Below are 12140 nucleotides of genomic sequence, written 5' to 3'. Positions count from 1 at the left end.
CCTGTGTACTCTTTATCCGGTTTCCCCCAAGGATAACATCTTACAAAAACTAAAGCACAATATCACAACAAGATATTCACATAGATGAAGTCAAGATGGAGAACAGATTCATCAGCATAGGTATCCCTTATGTTGCCCTACCGTGTGCCTTCCTACCCCCGTCACTGATGCCCAGCTATGAATAAGTTTTTGTGTGGGCATATGTGTTCATTTTGTGTGGGCATATGTGCCCAATCATAATGTGGGCAACTTCGTAGGGTTGGAATGGATGGATTTTATGGTCAATGTATGTTTTACTTTCTAAGGTACTGCTATGTCTTTTTTCCAAATGGCTGTACCATTTTTTATTTCCATCAGCAATATATGAGAGTTCCAATGGCTCCATATCCTGGCAAACACTTGGTACTTTCAGTCTTTGTAAATCTCTTAAAAATTTTAGCTATTCTTTTGGTCGTATGGTATCTTATTGTGATTTTTATTTTTATTTCCCTGTTGGTTAGTGATGTTGAGCATCTTTTCATGTGCTATTGTCTATTCATATATCTTCTTTTGTGCATTGTCTGTTTAAATTGTTAGCACTTTTTTTGGCAGTAGGGAAGAAGCATTATTTAACTTCATATTATTGAGTTATAAGAGTTCCAAGTGAGTGAACTCCCCACCAAAGCATGTAAGAGTTCTTTATGTAGTCTGGCTACAGCCCTTTTTCAATATATGTTTTGCAAAATTTTTCTTCCAGTCTGTAGCTTTTTTGTTTTTTTAACCATGTTTTTCAAAGAACACAAATTTTAAATCTTCATGAAGTCCATTTTATTCATTTTTTTCCTCTTGTAGTTTAGACATTTGGTGTTTTGTTTAAGAAATCTTTGTCCAATTCAATGTCAGAAAGATTTTCTTCTGTGTTTTCTGCTAGAAATTTAATAGTTTTAGTAGTTTTACTAGTACTTGTTTTAATAGTTTAATAGTTTTAATAGTTTTAATAGTTTTAATAGTACTTGTATTTTAAGTTCGTAATCCATGTTGAGTTAATTTTCATGTATGATGCAAGGTTAGATTCAAGGATTTTTATCTCCCATAGACCTAGCAGTTGTTCCAGTAGCAATTTTTGAAAAGATTATCTTGTCTCCATCGAATTACCTTGACACCTTCTTGTCAGAAAAATTGATTTTTTTCAAAAATCAATTGATCAATAAAGCATGGTTCTATTTCTGTGCTCTCTATTATGTTCCATTGATCTATATGTCTATACTTATGCCACTAATATACTGCCTTAATTATTGTAACTTAATAGTGAGTCTTGAAATCAGGTACCTCAAGTGTTCCAACTTCTTTTTTTTCTTCAAAATTGGTTTCGCTAGTCTAGGTCCTTTGCCTTTCCAATGAACTTTAAAATCAGTTCATCAGTTCTTTTAAAAAAAGTTTATTAGAATTTTGTTTGGCATTGTATTGACTATAGATTAATTTTGGACGATTGGCATCTTAACACCAGTGAGTCTTTTAATTATGAATATGACGTATTTCTCCATTTATTTTGGTCTTTTAAAATCAGTTTGCTTTCTTAAAGTGCAGAAAGGCAGCTGGAATTTTGATAAGGACTGCTTTGAATCTGTACATGTCAGTTTGGAGAATATTCCTATCTTAACATTATTAAGTCTTTCAGTCCATAAACATAGGATATCTTTTCATTTATTTAGGTCTTACTTAATTTCTTTCAATGATGTTTTGCAGTTTTCAGTGTACAAGTCATATACTTCTTTTGTTAAGTCTGTTTCTAAGTATTTTGTTTATTTTGATGCTACTATAAATGGAATTGGTTTTTTAATTTCATTTTTAGAATGTTCATTGCTAGTGTATAGAAATAAAATTGATTGTTGTATATTGATCTTGTGTCCTGCATTCTTGCTGAATTGACTTATTTTAATTTTTTAAATGGATTCTTTAGAATTTTCTACATATATAAGGTCATATCATCTATAAATAGGGATAGTTTTCCTTTTATTTCTTTTTTCTTCTCTAATTGGCCTCACTAGAACCTCTAATACAGTGTTGAACAGAAATGGCAAGAGTGGACACTCTTATCTTTTTCCTGATTTAAGGGGGAAAGCATCCAGTCTTTTAGTAGAATGTTAACTGTGGGTTATTTGGAGATGGCCTTATTAGTTTGAGGAAGTTTCCTTCTATTCCTAGTTTGTTGAGTGTTTTTAACATGAAAGAGTTGGATTTTATCAAATGCTTTTTTTCTACATCTATGAAGATAATCCTGTGGGTTTTGTCTCTTTGTTTTTTGATATGATCTATAAGATTGATTGATTTCTGTATGTTAAGCCAATCTTACATTCTTGGGATAATCCTACTGGGTCATGGTGTATAATTTTTTTTACATGTTGTTGGATTGAATTTGCTTATATTTATTGGGGGGGATTGTAATGTGTATACTCATAAAGGACATTATTCTGTAGTTTTATTTTCATATCTTTTTGTAGTCTTGGTATCGAGTACACTTGGTACCTTGGTGTATGTGCCTCCTAGAATGAGTTAGTAAGTGTTCTCTTTTTTGTGTTTTGGAAGAGTTGATGAAGGATTGGTGTTCTTTCAGTGTTTGGTAGAATTTATTAATGAAGCCATTGTGCTGGGGATATTCTTTGTTGGAAGTTTTAAAATTACCAGTTCAGTCTCTCCTTTTTAAGTCTATTGAGATTATCTATTGCTTCTTGAGTCAGTTTGAGTTTGTATACTTCTAGGAATTGGTCAATTTCGTCTGCATTATCTAATTTGTTGATATAAGATAATGGTATCTAATGGTATTCTCTTGTAATTTCTTTTATTTTTGTATCTCTTATTGTATTATGGTATTCTCTTGTAATTTCTTTTATTTTTGTATCTCTTATTATTGATTTTTTTGTAATTTGAGTCTTCTAGCTAAAGGTTTGTCAATTTTGTTGGCCTTTTCAAAGAACCAATTTTAATTTTATTAATATTCTTTATTTTTCTTTTCTCTTTCATTTATTTCAGCTTATTCTTTTTAAATTTATTTTGCTTTGGATTTAATTAGTTCTTTTTTTAGTTTCTTGAGGTAGAAGTTTAGGTTATTGATTTGAAATCTTTCTTCTTTTTAAAAATAAATATTTATAGTTATAGATATTCCTCTAAGCAGTGCTTTAGCTGCATCCCATAAGTTTTGGTATGTTGTATTTTGATTTTCATTCATCTCAAAGTATTTTCTAATTTCTCTTGTCACATCGGTTGTTTAGAAGTATACTGTTTAATTTTGACATATTTGTGAATTTCTCACATTTCCTTTTGATACTGATTTCTGATTTCATTCCTTCATGGTTGGAGAACATACTTTGTATAGTTTCTTTATTTTAAAATTTATTGAGACTTGTCTTATGGCCTAACATATGGCATATTCTAGAGAATATTCCATGTGCCCTTGAAAATAATATGTTGAATGTGTTTTGTTGTTGAGTAGGGTATCCTGTAGATGTTTGTTAGGTCTAGTTGGCTTATAATTTTAAGACTCTAGTTCCTATTCATCTTCTGCAAATTATTCTGTCCATTGTGAAAGTTGGGTATTGATGTCTCCAAATATTGAATTGTCTATTTCTTACTTTAAGTACATCAATTTTTACTTTATTTTATTTTGGAACTTTAAATGCTCCTGCAGACAGTATAGAGTTCTGCCTAAGCCTTCACTTCCTGCTTGTGCAGAGTCTCACAGTCAGCCACAGGTTAGTTATAGATTAGGGCCTTTTAGGTTTTTCCTGGGCATGTGCACAGCCCCGTACACGTACATGTCTGAGAGTTCCAGAAATATGTTGGAGCTTTTGCAAGCCTGCACACCTGCAGACCTCCCATTCTCCAGTTTTTCCTTTTAAGTCTTTTGGTGAGTCTCTTATTCATCCCTCTGGTAGCACTGTCTCTGGCACCTGTAAAATTAAACATCTGGGCTGATTGTTTTCCACAAATGCCCTGGGGATACTGCTGTTTGCAAAGAGGAAGCTCTGAGTCAGAACAAAAAAAGAAAAGCTCTGAGAATGGAGCTTTTAAATAAGGGGCCAGATAGGTCAAATAGTGACAGATATCTGAGCATGGGGCTTTTGGGGAGCTTGAGACCATTCTGCCTCCTCCAGTGGCCGCTAGGTTACTGATTTTAACAGTTACTGTAGTTGCTTGAGGCTGTGGATTTTCATTGCTACAGTGTAGCTGGGGAAAGGTCAGTCACCAAGAGCTTACAGTTCTTACTGAGATTCAGCCATTCTTGAATAAAGCATTCATTGGATTGTTGCAAGCTGTTAGTTAATTTCAAGAGTTCTGGAAAAGTTCGTTTTGACCATTTTTGCCAGTGTTTTTACTACTTTTATGGAGGATTTTTGAAGGTTTTCTTCCACTGTCTCATAGGTCACTGTAGGTGGTAAGAGTCCTGTTACAAATGAGAAGGCGTTATAGTTGTGCCTTAATATTAATTAATTGATCATGACTTATAATTAGTCAACTCATTACCTGCTCTACAGCTTCCCCTGGTCCCAAGTTACTGGTTAAGCGAACAATACATAGTTCTCTACCCTCAGATCTATTTCTTATACATGTACCCTTGAATGAGTCATTGATTTTGTGTCTGTGAAAAGAATCTAATGGGAATTCTAAAAATAATAATGAACTGTGATCTTATCTCAGTTTTCTATTATTTGGTGATATACTTTACCTTAAATGCCAAGTTTTATTTTTTGTTTCCACATAACAATTGTATTTCTGAAAAGGTTTTGAGAATTGCTGACCATATCTTTTCTATTTTAGATGAGCAAGTTGTCATGGGCAACAAGCTTCTTGTATATATTAGGTAAGAGCTTTTTACTTAGTAATCTCTGTAAATGCCCCTTCTATAAGTTCCTCTCTATAGTCTTAGAGGTACTCTCGTCTCTTATCTGTGTAGTGCTTTTCACTTCTCATTGTTCTCTCATGTATAGCAGTGCTTCTCAACCACGGAGAGTTTGTCCCCCTGTACTCCTCCGCCCTCTGAGAGTCACTGGCAAGGTCTAAAGACATTTTTGTGTGTCACAACTGGGGTTGGGGGAGTGTTGCTACTGTCATCTAGGGGGTACAGGCCAGGGATGCTGCTAAGCATCCCACAATGCACAGGGCTGTCCCCACAACGAAGAATTCTCTCTTAAAATACCTAGAAGGCTGAGGTTGAGAAACCATGATGTATTTTATTACCCACAACTTTGTGAGCTATGTGTTGTCTCTATATTATATATAAGTGCAAGAGATTTCTTTAAATCATGGAAAAATTAGTGACAGAGGTAAAATTGCTGCCAGAACAGAGTTCTTTCCAATACACTATGCAGGCTCAAAACTGTCCTGATGGGACTTTCAGATGACTGGCTGCCAGGCTGGCAGGCAGGTGGGAAGGTGGCATCTCCTGCCAGAGTATCGTCGTAGCTCCTATCTAGCATCAGAGTTAACTTTGAAACTTATTTCATACTTCAAAGTTCTTAGAATATGCTGGTGTCCAGCTGTCTCTAATCTGACACTCCAAATTGATGACTAGTTTCAAGAGGTTTAAAATCCACCCCCACCTCTGCTCCCCCAGAAAAAAGTGAGGACGTATTCAGAAGACATTTTTGTAATTCGCCCAACAGGCAAGTCATTAGCCATAAGAGAGGTCTGATTTGGAGGTAAAACTGTACAGTTAATTTCTCATGAGATTCTAAGTCTCCTTGAAGGCTTGTCTGATTGCAGACATGTTCCAGACATTTCTTTGCCTAACTCATTCCCCATCTTTAATCACCATTCTTAGAGCCATTGGTTTAAAAGCCTCTGAGAACACCAGGCTTTTAACAGGTAAATCATACCGTAATGGTGCCATTAGGTTCTTTCTAGATGCTGGGTATGTTACTTTTAGACAGTCTGTTCTCACTACTTCTTGCCCCTTTAGTGCAGCTTGGGTTTTTCTCAGGCAAGATAAGAAGAAATGTGACTTTTACTTAGTCACAGATGTGTTACTTCACCACCATCGCTATCACCCACATTTTCTGACCTGGCAATCATTTTGATCTGGGTTGGAACTGGGCCTGGGTTTGAACTTGATATAACTGATAAAAGCTGAGCCTGCTTAAAAATCAAACTAATATCTTAGGTGTGAGAAACAATGTGTTTCCTGGAAGTTAGACCATTACAAATCACCAATTCTTTCTTTTCTTCTAGCTGTTGTCTAGCAGGTCGTGCCTATCCCCTTGGTGACATCCCTGAAGATCTTGTTCCCTTGGTCAAAAACCAGGTTGGTGCTATTTTTTTCACAGCGTTTTCTACTATCTACTCTTGTTAAGATGCACTGAAGACAAATTGTATTGAGGGTTACACGTGGTCAGGAGCTGTCTATCCGCTGTGATAGGAGAGCGCCTACACACCATCACTGAAGCCAATAATTGTAGCTGAGAGTGGTTACAGAAGTTATAACATAGTAGCACTTTAAAATAAATTCAACCTGCCTCTGCTTTATCCAAATGGGAATCAATGCTTCAGCAAGATACTTTGTAAGGTGAGAAAATAATCAACTTTTTTTTTTTTTACTTGGCAGGTTTTTGAATTTCTAATTCGCTTGCATTCAGCAGAAGCGTCTCCTGAGGAAGAAATCTATCCATATGTTCGGACTTTGCTACATTTTGACACAAGAGAATTTCTAAATGTATTGGCATTGGTAAGAGATAATATGATTTCAAGGTGTTTGAAAAGCCAGGGTGATAATTTTTTTTAATAGAAAGAAAGACAAATAATCCTTATACAGGTCCTATTTTTATGTCCTAGCAGTAAGTCAAGGTTTCAAATGTTTAATTTTGTTGTGCCACTAAATATTTTCTAATTCTTTATCTCCCTTCCTTTCCCTCTTCTCCACCCTTCCCTCTCTCCATCCCTCCTCCTTCTTCTTGTTTTTCCTCTCTCTCTCTCTCTCTCTCCTCTCTCTCTCTCTCTCTCTCTCTCTCTCTCTCTCTCTCTCTCTCTCTCTCACACACACACACACACACACACACACACACATTCTTATCAAGAAATTAGAGAAAGCAGCATAAAATATGGTGCATCTTTGATTTTATAAATTATGTTAGTTGGCATACTGAATATAGAAAAAGGCTCTGAAGGACACGTGGTGATGATAGTGGAAATAACTGTAATTGAAATGGAATACGGATGCTTCCTGCTGACAAAATATCCTTATACATGTTTCATTAAAAATGGATCTGGGTGAGTCAGGTTCTCTCACCTGAGGAATGATTATATAAAACTTGTCATAGCTTTCCAAATAAATAGTATTGTAGTTGTTTTTTAAAAGCTTTTGATAACATAGACAGTGCTTCGTTATAGTGTTTAGTTAAGCAGCAGGCTCACAAATGTTTAAAACACACAAATATTGTATATGCACAGTATTTGAAGAAAAAAGATAGGAAGACACACAAGTACTGTATATGAACAGTATTTGGATAAACAATACATCTAAGTATTAATAGTGATTAACTCTGAAATAGACAATTTCTCTAATGAGCATATAGTAATTTTGTAAGTTGAATAATATAATAAACTGTTAAATAAAAAAAGCGAGTGTTCATGAAGTTAACATTCTAATTATATTATGCTTTGAAATCATTTAATTTGAAAATCTGACTTCAGAAATAGTTATTTTAATTGCAAGGGAAGAAAGGAAAATAACACTTTTTTCTGTATATTTAAAGACTAACAGTTTCACTCGAAGATATCACTCAGAGTTGACTTTTCTGGTTCAGTTTTACCATACATACTGTGGGCCCTTTTCAATTGTGAATTCGAGTCTTTTTATTTCAAGGAAGTTTTCTTGAATTACAGATTTAAGTATTTTTTCTACTTTATTATTTTGTTTTTCTTCTTCAGAACCTCTAATTATTTATATATTTTATCTTTATCTTCTATATTTATCAGCTTTCTTTCTGATCTCTTTTTCTTCTTTGTTTAAATTTCATTTTCTTGTTTCTTTTCATTTATCTTTTCTATTTTTCTTACTGTGCTTTTGCTTTTGGCTATATCTATTCTCCCTTGGGTGGCTTATAATTGTCTTCATTTCTGAGATGAATTTCTCCTTTTTCTCAGGTTCTTACCCTCCCTCTCCCCGAGTTCAATTAGCTCCTATTTCATATCTTTCTGCTCTTTGTTCACTTATTTTTTAAATTCTTAAATTTCTGGTTTGTGATGTTCTTTCAAATCTACAATTGTATGTTTTAATATGTTAATATATGTTGGGATGTTATAGTTCGCTTCTGTTTCTATTTTGTGGCTAGTTTTTATTTTGTTTTACTCTAGAATTTATTATCTTGTTTTATTTTACAGTTTATTTGGTTTTATTCTTCATTTTGAGTTGGATTTTTCTGGACTAGCAATAATAGGTGACCTTGTTGGAGGGTGGGGGAAATAATGTACTGGCTTTACCTAGTTCAAGTGCTTTCTTCCTTTATTACAATTAAGTGCTATTTGTTACAAAAATAGTGTCTTTTGAGGGTAGTCTATCTTCTTCTCAATCTTTGACATTGTCTTGTTTTATAGTGGGACCATTATCTTGAGCCACTTCCTTCTTTACCACAAGGCTCCAAGGACTCTCTCCCCTTTCTGAGGTACCTCTCTCTAGCCCAAAAGCCTATCTTACCACGATCTCTGCTTCACACTGCCAGTCCCCTTTCTGTGATCTTCCTATTAGCCAGTGGTCTGATCCACTAGGTCTCAGACCTGATCTCAGTACTTCCTCATCCAGGGTGAATCTCGCTTTTCTTCTGGAGGTGAATTCTGTTTGCTACTAGAGGTATTCTGCTACCACTGAAACCTTGTCACACCCTCCTTTCTGTCACACCCTACCTAATTCTATCCTGACTTCGTTTTGATGTTGTGCGCTTTGGAGCCAACTCTGGTAATTTGGGACGTTTATTTTCCCCAGTTTATTTTATGTAAGTTTAAGTCTGTGGTATTTGTTGTCCATCTGTCTTCAGGCAGAGTCATATTTAACCCACTGAAACATCAAAATATTTTCTGTTTGAACTTTCCAGAATAAGAGCTCTTTGTAGTCTCCTTGATAACTCATTTTAGCATTTCTCAACTAAGTGTCAGCAAAGCAGTCTAGTTGAGGGAAAAGATTTAAAAAAAGATTTAATTTTTCTCTGTAATTAACTGGACAAATCAGCAGTCATTTGTTTAAAAGCGTTTACTGTGTGTCCGGCTGGAGAAAGCAAGAAAGGGCATGCTAAGAAGAGAATGGCAAGGGCAGAGGTACTCTGGAGAAGTTGAGGAAGCTCAGGGCCCATTTAAAGAACAGCAAGTATTCTAGTTTGCATGTAACTATGATGCAGTCTTGAAAGTTCATGGCTGTGAAATTCACTTAAAAAAAATCTGTTGAGACAATACGTAGTCTGGTTTCTTGTTTCAGGAAAATCAGCAGTAAATTTTTGCTATGTGAATTTAAACATTTCTGAGAGCCAAATGTACTAAGTGAAAACCATAGGAGAGATCTTCAAGTCTTTTATCATCCTCATTACTCAATAAATAATTTCATTTCAATTTTTGATAGGAATAAATTTCAAATCCTTCATAGACGCATCCTCGAGGTACTGGGTATTTTCAGAATCAGGTGCTGTCATTGACATACTTTGGTGCATGTTCTACTCAAAATATATTCGGCTCTCCTTGAGCAGGGACATAAAATAAAAAGTTCTGTACTTGGCAGTGTTTTGAAAATAGGATACCTATGCCTTGTATGTAGGCTTAAGGATTTTGTGACAGTTTTGCCATAATAATCGTGATAGGTTTGCCACAATATTTTTTAAAAAATCTATCTTTGAGCATCATTTTTTCTTAGTTATCATGACAGTTATTTTTCATGACAGTTAATGAAGTGTTGTTTAGTTATTATTTCCAAATGTAATGATGACTGAGCATATAACATGTACCTCATCCTTCTCAAACCCTTGCCCACAGATCGCCTCGTGCCATTGCTGTTTGTTCTTTTTCATTCCTTATAAACTTTTCCTCCTTTTCTTGAATCACTTTTTGGTTGTATGATAATTACTATACTTTTTAGCTATTTTTAAAGTCTCAGAATACCATGCAATATTAAATGCTGTAGCTTTCTACTTAACTCACTAAAAATACCTTATTATTAAAGGTGTATAAGGAAAAACTCAATGAGGAATGGTTATCTTATTCGGGAATTTACCTGACTATTAATAAGAATTCAATACTTTGTTTCCTTCTAAAATTTGCAAATAGTAATTATTTTTTAAAAATTTCTCCTTTGTAGACTTTCGAAGATTTTAAAAATGACAAGCAAGCTGTAGAATATCAACAACGTATTGTGGACATTTTGTTGAAAGTAAGTATTCAAAAAATACATGTCTTTGTATTGATGTTTGTATTAGAAAATTGAATTGCTTTATAGCAAGTTCCCAAATAATCTTGATTAATGAAGCGATAAGTTACAGTCATTTAAAAATTTTATTATGATGTTTTTGTCTTCAAACGCTGAATGAAATACTAATCATTCATTCAGAAAATGAATATATCTCAGCCTTAGACTATATACTACTTATACAGGGTACTGCTTTTGAGAAATGTATATTGTGGTAATTGCTATATTAGTATAATTACCTGCAATAATGAAGACTGACTTAAAGAGTGCTTTGAGAAAATAAAATGAAGAGTCTCCTTTTTGTCTCTTACCAACATCACTGTGTTGCTAAGGTAGTGCCATAATTTTGCCATGGTACTGAGATGATAGGTGACACATACGAATAATTTGAGGCACACAGAGATGATTATCCCAGTCTAAATCTAACGAGATTCAGTCCAAAGCTATTTTGAGATTCATGCTGTTCTAATGAATGAATGCACAGACAGATTCTTTTCCATCTGCACAGCTTCAACCAGGCCAATTTCTTCTTGTAGTTGAAAGCTCACCATTTTTGTCCCCTTCATTTGGCTGTAAAATGGAGATTTCTTCCTCATAGTGACTTTTATATTATTTTGGACAAGAGATTAATATGCAAATATTCTCTAGTTGTGCATAACATTTGTGCATTGTTTGTAATACTTAATAATTTTCAAAGCACATGTACATACACTATGTCATTTGAGCTATTTCTTGACCTTTTAAGATAGGCAGTGATGAATATGAGAATAGGATTGCTAAGCTTCCCAAATAATGCCAATTTGATCCAGGTGACTAGTATGGAGAATTTTTACCTAGATTTACAAAATACTTCCTAACTGGTCTCCTTATACTTAATCTTGTCCTCCTCTGCTTTGATCTTGTTTTTCCTCTACCTTTGGCTCCACATTGGATTGGTTGGAATTAAGTTCTGCTGTGAGAGAAAATTCAAAATAACACTATCTTAATTTTGACCCGAACTTATTTTTCTCCTATAAGTCTGAAGGTAGGCAACTTGATCTCATAGAGGAGCCTCACAAACTTGTCAGGGATGCAGATTCCTTCTGTCTCACTGCTGTTTTTCTTAATATATGGTTTCTGATTTTTTGGTCCAAAATGGTTGCTCAGGCTCCAAGCATCACCTTTGCATTAGCCAGCTGAATGCAGAAAGAGATGAAGATGACAGTGTTTCCTCTCTAAGAAAATTTCTTAGAAGTTGTTTACTATAATTCTGCTTATATCATGTTGATCAGAATTTAGATATACAACCCCTTAGCTGCTGAGAGAGACTGAGAAGTGTACTCTATCCTGGTTGACCATGTATTTAGCTAAAAATGAGGAATTTTGTTTCTAAGTTAGGAGGGAAGAACAGATGTTGGAGCACAAATACTAATTTCTGCCATACCCATCTCAGCTGTGTAACGTAACATCCAAGATCCTTCTATATTTTCTGGTCTGACTACTTCCCCGTAACTGCTCCCCAGTCCTACTGCCCCTCACCCGCACTGTATCAGGAACTTCTCAACTGTATTAAATTATTGGAATTCACTGCATTTTCTGTGTCATCTTTATAGCTTACATTATTTGCATGAATTTTCTTTGATCCCGTCATGCCTTTTCTTTCCCTTTCTCTGCCTGGCAAATGCCTAACAATTTTCCAGGACATAACTCGAATATCATCCATGAGAAACTCTTTTAGAGTCCTCTC

The 12140-nt window shown here is 34.7% G+C and overlaps 1 protein-coding gene across 2 annotated transcripts in view; it reads left to right on the top strand.

Annotated features, from left to right (window-relative positions):
* Positions 1 to 12140, top strand: part of VPS8 (VPS8 subunit of CORVET complex) — a 236051-nt gene that overhangs the window by 103169 nt on the left and 120742 nt on the right. For both annotated transcript variants that reach the window (XM_081062741.1, XM_081062742.1), the window contains 4 exons: positions 4795 to 4837; positions 6205 to 6277; positions 6578 to 6697; positions 10307 to 10378. In XM_081062741.1, coding sequence (XP_080918867.1) covers positions 4795 to 4837; positions 6205 to 6277; positions 6578 to 6697; positions 10307 to 10378 — 308 coding nt within the window. The remainder of the gene's footprint in view (positions 1 to 4794; positions 4838 to 6204; positions 6278 to 6577; positions 6698 to 10306; positions 10379 to 12140) is intronic.

The sequence above is a fragment of the Rhinolophus hipposideros genome (genome assembly GCF_964194185.1).
Source record: "Rhinolophus hipposideros genome assembly, chromosome: 2".
Taxonomy (NCBI): Eukaryota; Metazoa; Chordata; class Mammalia; order Chiroptera; family Rhinolophidae; genus Rhinolophus; species Rhinolophus hipposideros.
This window is presented reverse-complemented; position numbering and strand designations above follow the sequence as displayed.